The sequence below is a fragment of the Rattus norvegicus genome, chromosome 18, assembly GCF_021556685.1.
Source record: "Rattus norvegicus strain SHRSP/BbbUtx chromosome 18, alternate assembly SHRSP_T2T, whole genome shotgun sequence".
Classification (NCBI taxonomy): Eukaryota; Metazoa; Chordata; class Mammalia; order Rodentia; family Muridae; genus Rattus; species Rattus norvegicus.
The window spans coordinates 65,126,571-65,147,982 of NC_141551.1; the positions used below are offsets into that span (position 1 = coordinate 65,126,571).

The window sequence follows — 21,412 nt, forward strand, 5'->3', positions numbered from 1 at the left end:
CATAGTCCACCTGCCGCAGGAATTTGTTTTTAAGAAAGGTCTTTCTCTTGATTGGTAAGAGTTCTTAAGTCATAGATAAAATATTTGAGGAAACATTGCTTTCCTCACACACATCCCCAGTCTTTTCTTCTACACAAGAATGTAACAATTAAAAAAAAACCACATTTTTACATTTTTTGCTTGCTTTTGATATATGTACCACAAGATGATGCTTTCCCCGTTAAAACTTTTTAAAAATTCACTTTATGTGTATAGGAGTTTTGCTCCCATATATACCTGTACCACATGTGTGCCTGGTACCCATAGAGGCCATTTGGATCCAATGGCAAATGGAGGCTGCCGCGAGGGTTCTGGGAATTGAACCCAGGTCCTCTGGAAAAGCAGCAAGGGCTGTAACTGCTGAGCCCTCTCTCTAGCTTTCAACTTTTCTCCATTTTTACTTTTAGTTTTGCTCTCTAAATTTAATTTATTTTATATGTATGAATGTTGTAGGCCCATGTCTGTCTGTGCACCACTTACATGCCGGTTCCCTCAGCGGCCAAAAGAGAGCGTGAGGTCCCCTGAAACAATAGTAACAGATGGCTGTGGGCCAATGTGTGGGTGCTAGGAGTTGAACTCAGATCCTCTACAGGATCATCCAAAAGTTTTAACCATTAGGTCATCTTTCTAGCACTTTCTCCCATTGCGATACAGAAATGATTTCCTTTAAAAAAAAAAAAAGTAAAAAAAAAAAATTCAAACACACAGCCATTTTTTTTTTACAAGAACCTACAAATCCCAAATTGCTTTACTTTATCCACTCCTTGGAGACTCCAACTGTGGTAAAAAATATTAACTAGGGCAGGAGTGACACGGAGATGCTGTGCACGGAAAGCCAGTGGTAAGTTACTCATTAGAAGTAACTTAAAGGCTTCTGGGTTTGCCCTTCATCCTCGGGGTCTCTAGGGGACCCTTGTACAAATTGCTGATTCAGAAAATCATTACTTGGTGGTTCAAGTGGTACTTTAGTGGCCTTAAGGAGTTATTTGACACACCTCCCCAAACAGCTAAGTTATCCCTGTGATTATGCTGATTAATTGCACACTCTGTGGAATTAGCGTTATTCTCAATGAAAGATTTTCCTGCATTTGGAAAAATAACACATAGAAGTTACAGCTTTCCCTTGCCTAAGCCCCCGATGCAAGGCATTGGATGGGGGCGGGGCGCGGGGCGCGGGGGGTGGGGGACATCGTCTTGCCTGTTACTGTCTGTGGCCATGACATAACCCAAGGCCCCATTTCACCTCTGCAGTGAGACAGTGCTTTTTGATGTATCCCAGGATGCTCACGTGAAATGTGTTTCCATGGGCACCTGAGAACTCTTAGATTTTCTAAACGGAGTGAAATGATTTAGGGACGCGGCTGTGGCAGTGTGGAGACAATGTCGTGTAGAACAGTCTGAAGAGAGGTGGCACGCCGTACACAAAGCTTCAGTGCAGGGCCTGGAGGCCTCTGTTTCTGACCTCACCTCTCACACCCGCATAGCCTCAATGGTACCCTTCCTTCATTCCGTGACTGCGCCTATATAAAAACGAGGGCTGGGCATCTCCAGTGAACCCCTGGAGTACATTCTGTTACACGAGATAGGTTGAGCCAGTTTCCATATTGTTAAGCACAGCTCTCTGCAACTACGTGTTCTTCAAGGAGGGATGGGCTGTGGTTCTTGAACCAGAGGCTGTTCCCAGAGTAAGCGGTAGAGCTTTCAGACATTTTGAATTTGTTGGGTTTTATTGCACATGGCCCTGAAGACCGTACTTTGCTTGGAACAGGAGAGTCGATGAGAGGTTGTCGAGACTTACTCTTTCTGAAAGGATCAGATAGGCCATTGCTGAGTACCTTGGCGCCTTAAGGAGCATCAGTTCCGGGGGAAGGCATGCTGAGAGATGGAAGGATTTCCTTTGTACTCAGTGACTGGTCTATGCTCTGGAAGTGGGTCACGATTCTTTCATTGTGGAATTTTAAATGCCCGTGAGAGACGATCGTGTTGTCCTGATATATGGACACCTATATTCCCCTGTATCCTGCAGGAGAAATCAGAACCTTCTCTGAGATTTTAGACATCCGATTGACGTTGTCACCTTCCATTTTTATAAAACTCATGCTCTCACCTGGGCATGGGGTCAGGGATAATTAGGGTTGACCAGCCAGTTAAAACAGTGGAGGGCTAGTGATTTCCATGATGCCTACCGAGTCATCACCAAACGAACGGTGTAGATAGATAACCTCACACTGATTTCAGCAAGATTAAAACATTTTAAAACTATGCCTCTATAACATGATAGAAAGCCACAGATGTGTATTAACTGGATGTCGTCCTAGTGTATTTTTCACCCACTGTAATTCTTAAAATTTATCGGGACTCAATATTCACACAGAAAACAAAGATGGATGCAGGAATATATGTTCCGATCAGTTCACTAAACACCATATTAAATCACCTATACATCTCCACCGGGAGACTTCTAAGAGCCTTTAAGATATAAGTTGAATTTGGGAGGGATCATAGATCGCTGGAGACATTTTCTGTATACTTTCAGTGAGTTTCCCATTTGATTTCTGGGGCCCACTGTGGGATTGCTTTCCTACGAAAGACACTTGAGTGTTGCTGAGAGACCCTATGTTATAATCATGTCTTTGCTCTCATTCTTCTCTGTGTATTTAATATACAGTTAATACTCTCCACATAGTGAATGCGGCTAAACGCTGTTTTCTGCCATGTTTTTGTTAATTACCTGCTTCGAGTTAACATGGAGACGGTGGCAGTTAATTGTGAGACGTCACAGGTTCTGTGTATGTCATTTGTACAGCCATAAAGTATCTAGAGACCTTTTAGGAATAAAACACCATGTAAATGTAAATTATCACCGCCTATAAGACACTTTCATTAATTTCATATCAAATTCATGAGTGTTTTGAGCTCTGGGGTTTCAGAGACTTTCGTATCGGCCTCTGGTTTATTTGCACTTCCTTGTCCTAGACTTTAAATGTCATCAGCAAAGCAGGGGCAGATATCAGGATTTGACCCGTATGGCCTCGGTCACTTTTCTGTGCCTCAGTTTCCTTTTCTGTTAAATGGTGTTCATGCTGTCTGCCTCAACAGCTGCCGTAAAGTTTAGTCAGGTAGAGTACACAGTTCATAGAGCATTCTGGGTCGTGGCTTCTGTATGGTGAGCCCTGAGCTCTTCTGACTCAGGTAGGGCATGAAGAGAGGATTCTATATGATCACCAGTGTGTATTTTCATTACCCTGAAATGTCTAGCTACCCCTTAATGGAGTAGCCCTTCCACTGTAATAGAAAAGAAGAAGCAGAAATTAATAGGTTAAGCACGGATAGGTTGGAGTTGGGACAGGGACAGAAATTGATTCTGAGTCAAGCATGTTTACCATGAGTTCCCTAACCCGATGCTTGAGAACAAAAGGCCCATTCTTCAGTTCAGAACGAGGATTAGCAGGGAAGTAGCTAGCTGGTGTCGTCCTATGGAATCAGGTAATTTTTTTATCAAGGCTTTGAGCAGGAGGTGGCGTTCCACTATACAGGTGCTCCCTTTTCAATGGTGGGTTTTGTTTTGTTTTTTAATCTTCCACCTGGGTAGAAGTGTTAAAGGAGCCCTTTACAATTCAGGGGCCACAGACCCCGGTACGATACAGTTATCTTGCTGACGAACCACCAAAGGATGTGCTATGCCCCAGCTTGCCTTTAGAAACCATAGAGAGAAGTGGCTCATATCTGACTGTGAAGCTTTCCCCGTGCCTCTAAACTCTCCTGTGAGCCCAGGATCCAGCACAGGTGACACCCCTTGTGAGTGGAATTGGTTCCTGAGTCCGTTTCCATTGTCATCCACTCTTCCTGTGACAGAATGCTATGACATGTTGGAAGGAAAGTCAGACACGCCAAATGACAAATCATAGATTACCTGAAGATCGAATCTGGGTTCTTCAGATAGTTACAAACTGCACTGCCTCCAAGTAGCAGCAACAATAATAACAACATTTCCTACTGCTCTTGGGGATATTATGTTAAGAGATTACCATCAGGGTCAGCAAAAATGCTGGCCCTAAAAATTGCAAATGGCTGATATTTTCTGCTGAGATTGTTTTTTTCGGGGCAACAGAAAGAAGGAAGTGAATCCTTCATTGATTGCCATGTGGTGCCATTTTTTAGCAATCAGATTTAAATATTGATTTTACCCACAGTCTAGGCTTCCTCCGGACAATGCCCATGTTGACTTCCTGGATCACTTGCTCTCTGTGGATACCGACCTGTCTTAGACAAGAGCCTGCACGTTGATCTCCTTTGTCTCCAGGATTGATTGACGGGTGCTGTGTCTGCTCATTTACAGCATTCTTCGTATTTAATTGGGGGGAAAACATTGTGACACAGCATTAATGTCACTTATATACATAGAGCACGACTGCCGGAGAAGAGGAGTAGTTTAGCATGTGGACTTAGCTCTCAGTCATTCAGCCATCTCAACATCCCTCCTCGGGTCAGACCATTTGTCTCCTGCACGGAAATTGTTACCAGCAGCAAAAATCTAACATTTGGTCTTCTTAGATTTAAAAAAATGACTCGAATGCCTGATAAGATTTGTTCCTCATATCTGTTTCACAAGCCTCTCCCCTCCCCCCACCCCAATTTATGGGCACATAACAAATGTTACTAACGGGTTCTTTTAGTTTTTAAAATATGGATGACAACGGTACTCCGTGCAGTAAAAGACTTGAGCGATTAATGCTACCCTTTTGCCTCTTTTGAGTAGTTTTAGCCATGGGGCTTGGCACTGGCACCGCTGTCTTCGTGCCAAAAAAATATCCACAGCGGCTGTCACATTCTAGTACTGGACGGTTGTCTTGAGAACTCTTCGGTGAGCGTGGCGGGGTCCGCTCATCGCCACCATCTCCCTTCTGACATTGGAGAAATGGAGTCCCAAGCTCCTTCAAAGCACTCGCCGTGGTCCCGGGGCTGAGGGTGACTGGTGAATAATGGAGAGAGAAGGGAACAGGCTCTCCTCCTCCGTGCCAGCCAGTTGATGTAAGTGACAAGATCCAAGGCGGCATAGAGGAGACACAGATATTGGCCCTTTGTATTCCAGAGCACACACAGCTACCTAAGGGCCCCACTCATACCTTTTCAGTGAGCTTCAAAGTTTCATTATCTTGAAACGAACATTCCATTGAATTCGAAACAGAAAATCCGTATCAAGTCCATGCCCAATTTTCAATGGACAACCGACGCAGAATACAGACATGGCTCTTTCTTCCCCCACTGCAAACTGAGGTGACATTTTAAAAATGGCTGCTTTTATTTTTATCATTTGAAATATGATAGAACTAAAAAGATCTGATGTTTCTGAGGTCCTGGGGCTTTGTCCACAATCCCTGATTATTTTGCTCCCAAACCAGGGTTTTGGGTTCTGAGGGCAGATTTATAGTTGAATTTGGGAACAAAAAAAAAGCTGCAATAAAGTTAAAGGCTTACACTATTAGAATGAAATGTGTTCGCTCATGATCTCTGCAGTGATCTATTTGATGGTAAAAGGGGATGCTACGGATGAAACCTTCACAAGGAACATAATCCTTGGGAAAAAAAAAAATTAGTCCACCTCCCAGCCTCCCGCTAGCTGTGCTGCCTCTTTGGTACCTCACAGACTTCGACAGAGTCCTGGACGGGTGCCCGTTGATGTCATGGAAACACTCAAATTACGGGAGAGTGATTCATGTCTGTGCTGGTCTCTTATCCTCCCCCTCACAAACAGGAGTAGATTTTTAACCCTGACAACTTGTAATTTGCAGTGGGTTTATTTTTGTATCTGGATAAATATTTTTTAACAAGCAAAATTAAGATTAAGCAGCCTGTACCTGATATGATAGAAAGGAATGCTGGGCCGGTGCAGCCAAGAGCACTTCGGGGACGCTGCCTCGTGAACTCGTATTTTCCTCCGCCCGTCTCTGGCCTCTTTCCCTCCCTTCTGAGCCCATTGCTCTCTCTTTTTTTTTTTTTATTCCTCCTGTCTTTCTTCTCCATACCCCATTTCTCTTTCACTCTCTGGTTCTTGTGTTTCCCCCTTCGATTTGCATTATCCTAAGAGAAGGAGTGGCCCTGGCTTGTGTAGATGGAGCGAGACAAACGCTGGTAGAAAGATGGTTCTCTCCAGTTCTCTGTGTTAGAGTTCTGGAAATGATACCAGGTGTTGTAATTCTTTTGGGGGAAAAATGGAACAAGAAGGGGGCATTTTTCTCTCACAGCCACATTTTATATCGTCATTCAATATTTGGAGATTACCAAATCTGGACTTTAGATTTTCCTATTCCTCCAGGATCAAAGCGCTTTTTTCCCCTTGAACTCTTCTAGCTGCCTACCTGTGTGTCTGCCTAAATATGTCACGGTATACTTGAAGATTTCTTGGTCCTAAGAACTTAAGGGAGGGCATGTGATGTTGCCCATAAAGATGACGCCTTTCCTGGTAGTAACAGTTACAGTGAGCAGTTAGGGGGGTCGGGGTAAGTTACATAGCACAGATGGCTAGGGATGTCCGTGTGAGCACATGTATGGTGGTACAGTTACGCACAATGGAGTTCCTCCCATCCATCTCCCAGGACTGATGCTCTGTGAGACTGTGTCTCACTTCTGGATGTTGAGGCCAATATGGGCATGGATTTTGTACTTTGCACTGAACAACACTGTGGCTGAAGTACAGTTTTCCTACGTTTGAGTTTTGTTAAAAATCAGGAGAAAAGCTAATGTGGGGGTGGGGCAGGGTCTTAAGGCTCCGAACTTGTTCCCTTTGAAAGTCATCCTCTATCCAAAGTGTTAGGATAGTGACAGAGACACAGGGCTTACTTTACACCAGAGACAACATTTCTGAAAGACAAAATCTGTGTGTGTTGTCAAGAACATTTTCTCCGATAACCTCGGCATTGACCCCAAAGAGAAAATGACTACTGTTCCTTTTAGCGCTTGTGTTGAGTAAAGAAGGGAAAATTTGGGGGGTCGTAAACATTAACAGGAAGTTGCTTCAGCTCCTCCAGAAAGCTTTCAATTTTCCCTTTAGAGTAAGAGAAGAGTGTTCCACCGTATATTCATTCCTCAAAGTTGGAGTCCTGACAAGAGATTGTCCTTCAGTCTGAGGCAGAGTGAGGTTCTGAGCAGTGGCCTGGCCCACTAGCCTCTTGTCACTTGGTATGATCAGTTTCCTAGGGTAACCTTTTGAACATCGTAACGGGACCGCATTACCCCTCTTGTAACGTGGTTTTGATTAAAATAGAACCAAAGTGGGAAATACAGCCTTGGGTTCATCCACACACGTGGCTCAGTGGCAGTGGAGACTCTCTCTCTACCTGTCCTGACCAGTGTAGAGAAACGTGGAGTTAGAAATAATTGACAAGACATTCAAAAGCATGGTCCTAGGGCCATGCCCAGTCTCCTAGATCTGAACCTGGATCCCGAAGACTAGGTGACTTCCCCAAGCCCCCTTTCCCAAGTGTGCCCTGGATCAGTCCTGGGGAAAGGGAGTTTTTAAAAGGGAGGAGAGAGAGGTGGGGGGAGGGGGCTTAGAATTTTGAACAGTTTCTTTGCTAAATTCACCATCTGGAGAACCCATGATTGATTAGCCTTGGCCTCCCTGTTAAGTGTCAATATAATCAATGGGAAGTACCAGGCTAGGGTCATTACATAGATCATTTGCCTGCTGTGTAAATAAAAGTGAAATGGTTCAAATTTGGTGAGAGAGGAAGAACGTGAAAAAAAAAGGAATGACAATTTGTTTGTTAGAGAAAGTGGAGGCCACTGGAATGACAGTTTTTGGAAGTGTGGAGCAGTTTGGCTAAGAATAGGAATGAAAGATATTTTTTTCCAGTTCCTTGTCGCCAGAGTGAGGAAGCGCCATTCCCTGTCTTGCTTGCATACATTGCCAGTTGTGTCTCCTCTACGTACGTAAACATCCGAGATGGGGAGTGGATCTCAGTTACCTGCAGGGGAGGTTTGCTTTAAAGGAAAAGCACGATTTATCCTGTTTTATTGTTTCTCTCGGCAGGTAAAACAGAAAGGGGTTCATACTCATCTTATGGGAGAGAAAACGTACAGGGTTGCCACCAGGTAAGTGCCACTCTCGGTCTGGGGAAGAGGTGCCAGAACTAAGGAGGGAAATGGTGCCTGTCTTGCTCTCAGTTGTGATACTAAAGGACAGGGAGGGCTGAGAGCCTCTGACGGCTGTCTTTAAGGAACGAAGCAAATCGGAGCTGGAAACTAATAAACATCTTAAATTTAGGGCTTGGCGGGATCAAAGCTACCACCATTTGGCTCGTTTTTTATTCCTTTAACCGTTCCCCGGTATGCCCCGGTACTGTTTGCAAACTGGCCAGATCGGTGAACGAGGGTCTATCGAGGGTCTATCGAAAGAGTTTATCTGCAGTTAAGAACTTAACAATCTCTCACCAAAGAAATGCAAAAGTGCAGCCGAATGTCAGATGCTGGGGTTGGGTGGCATTGCTCTAAATTATAGTCTTCCTGGGGTTATATGGTGTTGTGTGAAAAGAGGGTGGGTCCGAGGGATAAAATTGCCTGTGAAAATATGATTTGTTGTCCCTTTTTGTTTCTGGATTGTTTTTGGCTGGAAGTCAAGGCCAGCAGGCTAACAGCAAAGCCGTCGTCACAAGGGAAGCATGCATGAGTTAGGAAAAGAGGAGCACTTTAATTTAATAATAAAATGCCAGTGTAACACAAAGGGATAGCGTGTGTGTGTGTGTGTGTGTGTGTGTGTGTGTGTGTACGTGCACGTGTGTACATGCCTACATGCGTGTGTCTGTGCCCTCTGCACTTGTGTCCTTTTAACTCTAGAGAAGAGCCAGTTTTGGAAAATGCTATCTATAGGGTAACCTGGAAGCTTTACATTTTATAAACATTTTTCTTTGAATTTTAGCCTCATTACCAGTCATAATTAAAATACATATTTTAATGTGTACTTTAAAAGGAGAGGGCCAGTTTATTAATTTCCAAAGCCCTCTCTGAGATTTACTAATGCTCTTCAGTGCTCAAAGTCTTGTACTGTTTTTTCCTCACCCAAGCAAGGCAGACATTCAGGGTTTTTTTTGTTTTTGTTTTTTTTTTGTTTTTTTTGTTGTTGTTGTTGTTGTTTTGTGCAGAAAAGGGATGCCTCATCTTCTTGCTTTCCTGCTTTTTTTTTTTTAAATGATGTGGGGAAAAAATCCACTTGGGATTTAAAACAAAAAAATAAAAGCAACCCGTTTATTCTATCCCTAAAAACACGTAAGCCCACATGTGCCTCAGTAATGTAACTGGGCACTGAAGGAAGTTTTCCTTCCAGGAGCACCCGTTGATCATGAAGGTAGAATTCTGGAGGATTGGTTCTGGAAGGGTTTTCTTTCCCCTCCCCGCCGTATATATTTGCATTTTAAAAGTTGACTCCTCTGGTCCAGTTGCCAATTCAGTCATCTCCCAGCATCTAAAAGATTCGTGGCGATGAGCTGCACAGCTCTTGGTTGAGAAGTCTTCCAGGAGGGCAGCCCATGGCAGTTTGTGTGGAAAGAATTCTGCAGGGAAGAAATTTACAGCCATTCTGGTGCAACGGGAACATCTTTGGAATGTGAGTGCACGTGTTCGGGGCAGATAGCCTGGGCAACCAGCCCTTACAGCGCTGGGTCTCTGGTGTATAGCTCTCAGTTCCTGCAGAAAAGCCGGTTCCTGTGGGTCTGGTTTCTGAGGGTCAAGGCAGAGGTCGCCAGAGTTTTGGGGAGAAGAAAGTTAACAACATCCTTCCTCTTTGCAGATGGTCATGGCACAGGTCTCTATTTTTCGCTGGGCCCCTTTTGCTGGTCATCGAGAGAGTAGGCTTCCTAGACCCTGCATCCTTTCTTGCTAACAGAAATTGGCATAATTCCTCACAGACACAGAGATTTCCTCTGCTGAGTAAGCCTGAGGCCCCTGAACTTGGGAAAGCATCATCCAGACCGTGGGAGTCAGTGTGTGTACAGAGCGCAGTCCCTTCTCCCTCCGTGTTTTTGTTTTTGTTTTTTTGGGGGGGGGTTGTTTGTTTGTTTGTTTGGGTTTTTTTTTTCCAGGGGAATACTTCCTTCGGTGAAACTGAACTTTTTTTTTTCAAGCACAAGGTGAGGAGTGGAGTCGGACATGGGGGGAATTGAGGTGGTCGACTGGAGTGTGTGAGGGCTGAAATTCGGGGGGCCTTCACTAGTTGCTCTTCAGGAAAATGCTTTTCTATCCCAGGACCGTTGCTTTTCTTGAGAGATCTTCAGAATCTTGCTGGGGAGTGTGGCGCTGACTCCTTCTTAGTTCTGCCTCAGGCTTGCGAGCCTTGCGAGAAATGGCTATCTGTGCCTGCGCGCTCAGCTAGGTCTTAGCTGTTGTCCACCCATATACAGTGCGATGCTCAAGGGTGTCCCCTGGGGAATGTTGAGAATTCCCTGTGTGGGGAAATAGGGCTTGAAGATAAGAGTGTGTACATAGTCTGGATTTCAGCTTTCTGTGGAATTCGAGCAAAGAGCAGGGCGAAGTTTGTTCTCTCAGGGAGTCGGTTTCTCTGGCGCTGCATTGTTCTTTGAACCCTTGTCTACTACTTGTGCTAAACAAACCCCAAAGAAAGCCAGAATCCCGGTGTCGGTGTCTTGGGCTTGGAGTCTTAGTAGCGGATCACAGCTGAAATGATTCCCCGCTGTGTAACAAGGTGAGTCTCAGTCTGTCTGTCTGTCTGTTTCTCTCTCTCTCTCTCTCTCTCTCTCTCTCTCTCTCTCTCTCTCTCTCTCTCTCTCTCTCTCTCTCAGGAAGGGGAGCTTTTGTTTCCTTCATTCGCCAGCTAGTGAGTCCCTGGACAGAAAACCTTTACATGGGGTAGTCCCAGGAGCTGCAAAGCTGCCTTTTCATATGATAACAATGTAAGCCTGTGAACCCAAAGGGATGGGCAGCTTTCTAGGACCTTCTAGTCTTAACGGCTTTTTGCTCTTCCTACATAAGCAACAGGTAGTGAGGGAAGGGCTGCCTGGCAATTTATCATCCTGAGATATACAGGGTTACAAAAACACATCACTTGAATACATAAGCAGTGTGTGTGTGTGTGTGTGTGTCCTTAAGCAGTTGGTGTGTTTCTCTTATAGATTCAGTATTAATAGTGATAGATATGGTTTTCTAAAAATTGATATTTTAGCAGGAAAATAAAAAGCCATCATGTTCTTTATTGCGAATTCCTTTGGATTCATTAAAAATGAGAAATAACATAAATAAATGCACTAATATGCTTCCATACGAAGTTTTCAGAAATACATATATTGACCTTTTTTGCGACTTTGGAAATTTGTGTAGACAAAGGTGGCTTTTCTAAGCTCTCTCACGAAATAGAGAGAAAATGATTTACATTAAATTGAGATACAGAAGTCACACCCGGGCTTTAAACTTCCCTGCCAAATCACAGCCTCATATTACTTTTACTGGCAGAGCAAATAAAATTTATAATGGAAAGTTTGACAGAAACACACATGAGCGAAAACAAACTTTTCACCACTTAGCCCAACCCCAGTCCTGGAAGAGTCTGCTCCTGACTCCTAACCGATAATATCGCGACCAACAGAAGGAGGGTAAAAAAAAGGTCACTCACTCTCCGTGTCTCTCTTTTTTTCCTGTGTTGAATAAGATGCTTAACAATTTGCAGACTTTAAGATTTTGTCAAATTCTACCAGTTTTGTATGCAAGGTGAGGTCACCAGAATTGGTAAGCTTGAGTATAGGAGGGGTGTGTGCATTCGTGTGAGTGTGTGTGTGTGTGTGTGTGTGTGTGTGTGTGTGTGTGTGTGTGTATGTGTAGGTAGGTAGCGGGGAGCGAGCTGGGAAGCCGAGTGCTAAGTCCAGTCAAATTAGTATTTTAGGAGTTGTCTTGGCTTAAGCTGCTCCAGGGATTCCCCAGTGACTCACTGTGCAGCCAAGTTTGACCCTGTCAGAGAATGTTCTGTAGAAAACTGATACGTTTTCAAAACGTGGCATTCCTCCTGACCTTGAAGAAGCTTTTAGACTTCTTGCCTTAATTAGAGTGTTCAAGGCATGGAGAATCTATATTACATCTGACCTCCATTCCAAAAGCAGCGAAAATTAGTGATAATGTTGAAATCTGTTGGCATTCCTGCATTGACCAGCCAAACGCATGACTCCTTCCCTCTGGTGAAGTAGTCGAGGTCCACAATATACTCAGCTACCCGTGCTCCATTTGAGCAGCTCCTGACCTAGGACTGCCCTGATAGTTTTTGGATGTGTCCATATCAAAACTGACGCTGAGAGTCTCGTTAAATTTCAGAAGCTCGAAAACTGTGGAGGAAAGCAATCATGTCTTTGTGTAACTTAGTTTGTAATTCATTAAAACTGAACATGACTCTGAAGTGAATTGTACATTTAAGAATGGAGGGTCTTCCAATTATTTGATGGGGGGGGTATACAAACATTACAGCTGATGTGATTGTAAAACTTGGATTTTTTTTTATTAAGGGGTTTTGGTTTTTCCCCTCTCCCTAAAGTGAAAATAGAAAAAAGAAAAGAAAATAGATGTAAGTTAAAAAGATACATAACTCCTTTAGTGTGTGGTGGAAATGGCCACTCAGACCCTGTGGAGCAGAAACCCATATTGCTTTTTAATGGCCGGCGGTGTTTGAATGCGTGTTCTTGGTTCAGCCTGAATCATCTGTGCCATTCCTAAGAGTGACTCCTAAGCAGGCTGCTGTCCTACCGCAGCCCTCTGCTTTCTCCTTGTGACTTTTCTGCTAATTTGCTGTTATTTACATTCAATGAATAGTGGCTACCACATGGGGTCTGGAAACCGCTGGAGAGCAAAGGCCTTGTCTGCTTTATCTTGCCTTGTGTATCAGGAGCCTGGCAGGTTAGAACCAGAAGACCTCACGTTTGTTTTCTCAGCATCACTGTTGGCAAACACTGTGGGGGGGGGGGGATGGGGGGGGGTTTGAACAGCACTGCTTGACCGGTGTAGTGGGCATCTTTTTCTGTACCTATAATAGTTAGGAAATGGCATACAGCCTTTTCTTCTAAGCCAAAATGCTAACACGGATCCTGTCATTTTTCTGGAGAGGCACTGCAAGGTTCTTTGGGTAACCTGTGCTTCATTGACTTACTGATGGTTTATTACTATTTTTTAATTTCCGCCATTTCTCTTACATGTATTCCTGACCTTCCTCTGTCAGGGAGGTGATTGGAAAGGCTTTTGTTTCTGGTGGGAATGTTAGTGGAATCGAAGATCGAAATCCTGGTGCGATCATTTGGCTCCGCCCGAGTGAATAGCGGGCCAGGATGTTTGTAACCTGGATGGCTCCGGACATTTTGGGGTCTGACTTTGATGTCATGACTGTCAGTGATTGCCCATTTATTCGGGGAGTTCTAATAGGTGTAACCGCTCTCAGAAGATACCCAAGTCTTATCAAAGTCAGAGAACGAATCTTTTTTTTTTTTTTTTCATTGTGCTAATCAGAATCCATTGCTGACCGTCTAGGGATATGTTGGGTACTGAGGAGAAATAGAAAAAGAACCCTTTTCTCCTCACTGACTTCTTCCTGTTGGGTGTTAAGGAGGGATCAAGGATTCCTGCTCACTTCCATGTTCTTCCACGTGTACAGGCATGCATGCATGATGCATGTTCATGTATGTATAATGATCTACCATCCACCTGTCTGCTATTTCTCCCTGTCTGTTATTTGTCTGTCCACCATCTACCCATCTATGGATGCTTGCCTAGAATTGTGTCAAACTCCCAGGCTCACCCCCCCCCCCCCCCGTCAGCCTGAGCAGCTAGGAGTACAGACGTGGAGTGCAGACACCCCTTTTGTCTTTATTTTGTATCTTACATAGCGAACGTTTTTAAGAACCCAGGAAATATGAAACTAACCAAACGGAATGCCACCCAGACACAACAGAAATAGACGTTATTATTTATTATTTTTTTGTGAACATCGTCCCTGTAACATATATTTTTAGAAAACCCTTTCGAAGTGCCAGATCTAAGATTCCTCCTCTAGCTCTTTCGGGATACGTCTCTTCGAACTAGAGCAAATGTCTGTCTTAAACTAAAATATCGTTACAGCTCCTAAAGATGTTATTGATTGTTTCCTCCTCCTGAGTTCATATTTAAATCGTTTCGGCCATCTCCATGAAAATGCGCCCATTGGCTTTGTAAAAAATGTCGCATTAATATGTGATGTTTGGTTTTGTACCTCTTTATCATCTCTTACATATTAGAGCAATCCCTCTTTTTATTGTTTGTTTGGTTGGTTGACTGGCTGATGGCTGCCTCAGGGAGACCAGGTTCTTGCCTTATAGACTATCCCCTTTTCTAGAGGTGTGGGTTTGTTTCCATGTGATGATGTCTAAGTTCCTTCCTCCCTTGTTTGTCTGTACGCTGAAAATCACATCCTAAACCTTTGCTGAGATTCAGGCTGGGTGTTTCTGCCTGAAGATTTTGGGATGACGAGGAGTACTTTACCGTCATCCCACCAGGACCCTGGACTCATGGCAGTGCTCACTGGATCATCTAGTTACCTGACACTTCCTAGACCAGCTTGTTATAAAGAAAGCTTTCCTGCCTTGCAAACAGACCCTCTGGTAGTAGCTAATTACGCTTTTCCCCCGCATGCTATCCTCTGGGCGGCTTTAGCGCGTGTGGATGGAACCAGTCCTAATCAGTGGGTTTCAAGTGGCATTTAGTTTAGTGAATCAGTTCGCTTTTGTGTGTGTGGCGAATACACCTGATCACTCTCTTATAGGTAGGTGCCTGTGTGGAGGCCAGAGGTCAACTTCTGGTATGTTCCTCTCTCTCCCTCTTTGTCTTGGAGCTAGGGTCTCTTGCTAACCCTGGAGCCCACTGTTTCTGTTATGCTAGCTGGCCGGTGAGCTCCCAAGATCAGTCTGTCTCCACATTTGCCTATGACTAGAGTTATCAGTGTGCTCTGCCATACCCCGGTGTGTGTGTGTGCGTGCGTGTCTGTAGTATGTATAGTGTGTAGTGTGTGTGGTGTATAGTAGATAGTGTGTGTATAGTATGTGTAGTATGTGTGAAGTGTGTATCGTGTATAGTGTGTGTGTAGTGTATATGTGTCTATAGTGTGTATAGTGTGTAGTATGTAGTAGAGTATGTATAATTTGTAGTATGTAATGTTTGTGTGTTTATATAGTACATATTCTGCACTGTGTGTAAAGTATGTATAGTGTGTAGTGTGTGTGTATAGTATGAATAGTATGTAGTGTGTGTGTGTAGTGTGAGGTATCCAAACTCAAGTTCTTGTGCTTGTGTAGCCAGTCTTTTACCTATAGAGCCACCATGCTACATGTCTGACTAACATCCCTCCCTACGGAAGAGCTTTCTTTCATTGATCTTTGTTTGTTTCTTTCACGTCACCACTTTTAATGTTCCCTGCTGATAATCGTGCGAGGTCAAAGGTCCTTAGTTTAGATATGCTCTTTGGCGTTGGGCTATTGGCTGGAGCGAAGCATCTTTTCAGTCTCCTTTAGTCTATTGGAAAGAGAGACAGTTATGGCCCACGAGCTGATCAGAAAAGCTCTACCCGCAGGAAGCAGGAGTAACCAGAAGTATACATCTTTGCAAGAGGAACTCCAGTATTTAGTCTCTAGCTGAAATCTGGGGCTTTAAAAACACGTTTGTTTCCATAACTATAAGATCCCCCTGGCTTGTAAGCCCTCCTTTCTCTGAAGTCTTGTCTCGCTCTTCCGTTAATGGGTCATTGCTACCAGATGCCCCAGAGTTGACCCCCAGTGACTGACCCACTCACTCTTGTAGGTTGCCATATTCTAGGCTCTGTTCTGGAGACTCGGCAAGATACTGAGAGGAACCCCACCCTGATCAATCCAGATGTGGTTGAAGAATTAAGTCGAACCGTGTACATTAATGTAAGACTGTTTAGGTCTAGACTGAATGTTGGGAACTAACATAACGTGCCAATATAAACCTCTGGGGTGACTATTAATCACCCCATTCAATGGCCTAAGAAATAGGACCCAAGGAAATGAAACGGGTGCATTCTGAGTCACTCTAAGTGTCAGAGACAGGTTTCTCACTCTAACGTGTCTGGCTTCAAAAACAGAAGTCTTGTTCCCTGCTACCCCAGGCTATGACTGGGGCTCTAAGTTCCCTGGTCTGCATTAGCTCTTATCTAGGAAAAATGCCTCTCAATGGGTTTCATGTCCCTACAAAGTCTTGATTAGCACACTGCTCATAAAAACACTTTTTCATGCAGATCTGTTCAGATTGGCTGCGTAGACTAGGGTATATCCTGCCGTTCCCAACCGCCCTGTAGTGAAAAAAGTATATTGTATGAATAATCTATTTAGTAACATCCTCAGTCTTAGCATGTGCAATTTCCTCACAGTCAACAAGGATTTCCTGTGAAAAGGCTGGGGTAGGATATGCCAGTTCGCATGTTAGCAACTGCATGGGCACTTCCTGTAAAATGTACAGATTCTACGTTGGCCTTGGTTTTCAGAACGAGGGTCTGGCAGAATGAGCTTTGCCATGGCAAATTTGGATTCACAGAAAATCACATGATTGTTCCCAAAACACTAGAACAGTGAAAGGTAAAATCCCTAAACAATAGCGTTAGTGAATCGGACCCAGGAGTTTTAAGACAATGACATTTAGCCTACTTGCATAGTATTTTCAATAACAAGATACAAGTTAAGGATATAGGGCAGTTCAGGGTGAGCACATACACAAAGCAATCAAATATGCTTTGAGATATATATATGACTACTACATATATATATATATATATATATATATATATATATATATATATATATATATATATATATCTGGAGCTCACTGTTTCTGTTATGCTAGTTGGCCAGTGAGCTCCCAAGATCAGCCTGTCTCCACATTCACCCATGACTAGCGTTACCAGTATATTCTGCAAATTATTAGACAGTAGGACTATAATTGTTCATTGTATTATATCGTGAACAGAGAAAGAAACCCTTTAGAAAGATACTAAATTTGCTGTGGGGCCTTCCTTATCTCAGTAATGTGCCTAGAATTGACATGCTCCCTCTTTGGACACTTTTTCCTTCATTTCTTACTTGTAGGTCTGGTTCTGTGGGCTCATCAGTACTCTAAAGGGAGACTGAAATGCAGCCTTCTCGTCACAGTGGGCTATGGGCGATGTATTGGATGTAGATCATGGCGGCCCAGGACCCCAGCAGGAAGAGCTGTTCGACTGTATTTTCTTCCATATTGCTGCATTTTTTTTTCAGAGCGTGGCACTGATTTGTGTCAGACTGTCCTTGTATTTAATAAAGGGAGAAGTCACATTTTGGTGGGACTGAGACTTTAGGCTGGCACCCCACCAGATCTCCTTGAATGGGATCTGTTCTCAGTCATGGTATCCAGTGAAACTCCCCTGTAGGCAGGATTTCTGCTGCCCTCTCTACTCAAAAGACTCCTTTTAGTAAAAGGATTCTTGTGACTTGAATAAAATATACCCTCTTATTTTTCAGCCCACCACAGAGTCATGCTTCTGTGCATTTGGGACAACAGAGAGTCAATGTTTACAGTATAACTAAGGAGTAACGGCAGCGATGTTTTCCACCAGTGACCATCCCCAGAGTGCAATAGGCACAGGGGTCTTTGTATGGTGGGGTTTGACTGTGCATGCATGCAAAATAACCCAAGCTTATTTGCACCAGTGTAATGAACAGCAGGCCACTGAATCCTTTCAGTTTTATTGGTATTGTATACAGTAAGTTATTAAATTTCATCTTTGTAATACACCTGGAGGAAAAGAACCAAACATTGCTGTACTTGAAGAACACGGGGTACGTGGTATGAGGCCCATCCCTACCTCATAGCCCTCACAGCTGCTTTCAGATTGCAGGATCCATTGTCTATATTCCCTCGAGCCCACCTCTAATAATCGAGACACATCTGCCATAGCTGCATTATAGGCATATGTAGTTTTATTGAAAACTATACCTGTAAAAAATTAAATAACTCCTACCTCAATTAAATTGGCAAGCTACCTTTTGTAAAGATCATATTGCAGGGCCCCAGAGACCCGGGGAGCTTATTCTATACTTCTATTACAAATCACCATGTATGTTATTTCTACTTAGCCGAGTATCTGTTATTTCTCAGGCTTTGATGATAAGGTACTTTGATCGCCTCTCGTTTTTCTGTCTAACTTTCCTTCTCATTGCAACATACGAAACAACAATCAAAAGCTTGGAGCATGGAAAAACATAGTGGTGATTTTCCTGCTATGAGTACAGGCTGAGCAAAGGCACAAGAGAAGGCTACCATGTCCCTTTTTAAGTGACCTTTTGAGAACCCACTTGTCACTCACCTTTGGGAATGGCTGAGACTATCTATAGCAGTGCCCCTTAACCTTCCTAATGATGCCACCTTTAATGGGGTTCCTCGTATTGTGGTGACCCCCAACCATAAAATGAGCTTCTGTGCTACTTTATTGCTATAATTTTGTTTTTGTTTTTACTTGTTTGTTGTTTGTTTTTGTTTTGTGTGAGACTGTGTCGCCTTGGCTATCTCAGACTCACTTTGTAGGCCAGACTGGCCTTGAACTCACAGAGATCTGCCTGCCTCTGCCTGGCTTGTTAGCAATCTTAATGTAAATTTCTTTGTTTTTCTATGGTGACCTGTGTAAAAAGGTCTTTGACACCCACAGGGCTAGAAACCCACAGATTGAGAATCACTGGTGTACATGCTTTCCTGAGATCTGTGAAGTCTTCATCACATAACAAGGTGCTCAGTGGGTTAGTGATCTAATAAGCATAAGCAGATGGCTTTGGTCTCTCTCCTTAACACTTTCACTTTGTAGAGTTTAGTGGACTAATAACAAATGTCTTCAATTTGATTTCTATACAAAAGAGGAACATTTGGTGACGTTTTCCTTTGGCAGTGTGGCTGCTCGTAGGTTCTTCATGTCTTAAGTGAATGGCCACCATCCCAATATCCATAGGGGCAGGACTGATTAGGGTAAAGTAAAAATAAGAAAGGACAGTGTGTTTCGAGGGAAATCTGATTCAAGACTTAGGGAAGTGGGAGAGGAGTGTCCGAGGTCTACATATGATAAAGATGCGTAGCATGTGGGCGTCATGTTTTCAAAGAATAATAAAAAACCAACCAAACCATATTCAGTGTGTGACCAGTAATTGGTACTCTTGTCATCAGAGGGTACAGTCTGTGCCTTGCTTGCTTCCTTTGTTATCTAGTTTCATAACATTTTTCTAACTGTCTCAGAGAAGTGTAGAATATTTTAGAGTAAATTTTGTTCAGTTATTGTGATATATTGCATAAGAATAGTGATTCATAAACCACATATCTTACTTTTGCCTACGGATCACTTAATGTAGGTGGGCTGCCTCTCTAGATCTTTGTGTAGCGGATCTTGCCAATATTATGGCGAGTTAATCAAAAAGAAAGTTTAATCAAGAAGAAAGTTCACAACTTGTCTCAAATTATCACAGAAAACAGAATGCAATAACAATATACAAATAATACAGAAGGAATGTCAAGATGGGTAACATGTTCAGTCTTACGGTTTTGTAGCAAAACCTTTGTGTTCCTTCAAAGGATTGTAAGGGAGCAGACTGTTCAAACCTGAGCATAAGCTTAGGTAATAGATTCTTGTGTCCAGAGAGACACAAGAGTGGATGGTTCTCAAGAGCCATATGACAGAGGACAGAAAATCAAATATTGATAACCAGCCCTGGCTAAGGACGTTGAACATTTAAATAATTTTCCCCTGTGGTAAGATTGGTTTAAAACAGCCTTCATTTGGTTCCACTTGGGATTACCCGATACTATGTGATTTTTTTTTGCAATCTTCATTTTCTTAGTATATTTTTTTGCCCTGTCCATGGTTCCCAGGAACACAAAATTTTATGGAATAAAAAGGGGCCACTGCTTGCACTTGACACCTAAAGCGTCCTAGTATAAGAATCCAACGTCAAGATGTAAGAACCATTAAGAAGTCTTCCACCCCGAGTGAAAATGCATTACAAATTCTAAGCAAGCTTTTCAGACACAGTTGATAAGCTCTGTGGGCAGTATGACTTAAGTCAGGTCACAGCACTCTTTGAAGCACTAAGCACTGAGTATTGTACCCAGGACTGAGATGTCCTCCTATAAAAATGTCTATCATCAGTTCTTTTGAGCTGTGAAGTCTGCCCTGCTAAGCACTGTAGCTCAGACCTGTCATGTGCAGGCAGAGTATGTGGCACGACATCACTGGTGTTAAAGATTTGCTACGGACAGTGACATGTGGCAAAGTGGAATGTCAGCAGCTGCCACCCCTTATGAGATTGTCCCTCAAGGAGTTTTGGCATCAGTGCCATTTAACTGTCTTGGCCAAGAACTAACTGATGTAGACCTGTTCTTTCATGGGTCTCTACCAGATACCACGTAAATATTGTCTGAATTTGTTTTCAGGGCCGAGACTTAGATCTCTTTTGACAATGGAATCAATATAGCCGTTGGGAAGAAGTTCTGTATCTTGAGCAAAAATTATTTTATTATTTATTTTTGGAAAACTTGTGTTATACTTTAGCAGGTAGCATACACATATTCTAGTTCTTTTTTTTTTAATATTTTATTTAATGTATATGAGTACACTGTAGCTGTCTTCAGATACACCAGAAGAGAGCATCAGATCCCATTACAGATGGTTGTGAGCCACCATGTGGTTGCTGGGATTTGAACTCAGGACCTCTGGAAGAGCAGTCAGAGCTCTTAACCGCTGAGCCATCTCTCCAGCCCCATGTTCTAGTTCTTAAACTCTAGACTCCACCTTCATGACAAAGCCAACTCTCATCTCACCGTGTCCTAGCTACTCTCTGAAAACTCATAGCTTGTTTCTCAGAAGTGAATGGATGTCAAGGCTGGAGGCTCCTGGAGTTCCATTCAGACATTTTTGCCTTGTCACATGATACAAATACTCTTATTTTTGCTATAGATGGTCTCAGGTACACTGTGATAAAGAATCTCAGCTATCAATCAAAACTTGCTGGGCCACTGAGTAATTAGATGCTCCAGTAAACTTCCACGTTTGAAACCTTCCGTCCTGAATATTTAGGATGGCGTGTTTGCGTGTACAGTCTAGTCACTCACTGTGGTGCTCTAGCATGAAGAACTTCTCAAATTAATGTTTGGTACCTTGATTTGGATTTCTTTTGATAAAGTGAAGGCGTAATTTGGCACCTTCAGACATAGTAGCATAAAAGTAGCTAATTCACTGAGGTATTAAATTTGAATACCACTGGTACCTTTTGCCTTGGAATTAAGCCATTTGTGTCCATTGGCATAGTCACTGACAACCTCCAGCCCCACTATCCCC

General features: G+C 43.2%; 1 protein-coding gene across 52 annotated transcripts in view; it reads left to right on the plus strand.

The window, feature by feature from the left end:
• Tcf4 (transcription factor 4) overlaps positions 1-21,412 on the plus strand; it is a 345,898-nt gene that overhangs the window by 166,630 nt on the left and 157,856 nt on the right. For 48 of the 52 annotated variants that reach the window (NM_001437098.1, NM_001437100.1, NM_001437069.1 and 45 more), the window contains 1 exon segment: positions 8,072-8,133. In NM_001437098.1, coding sequence (NP_001424027.1) covers positions 8,072-8,133 — 62 coding nt within the window. 52 annotated transcript variants of the gene reach the window in all.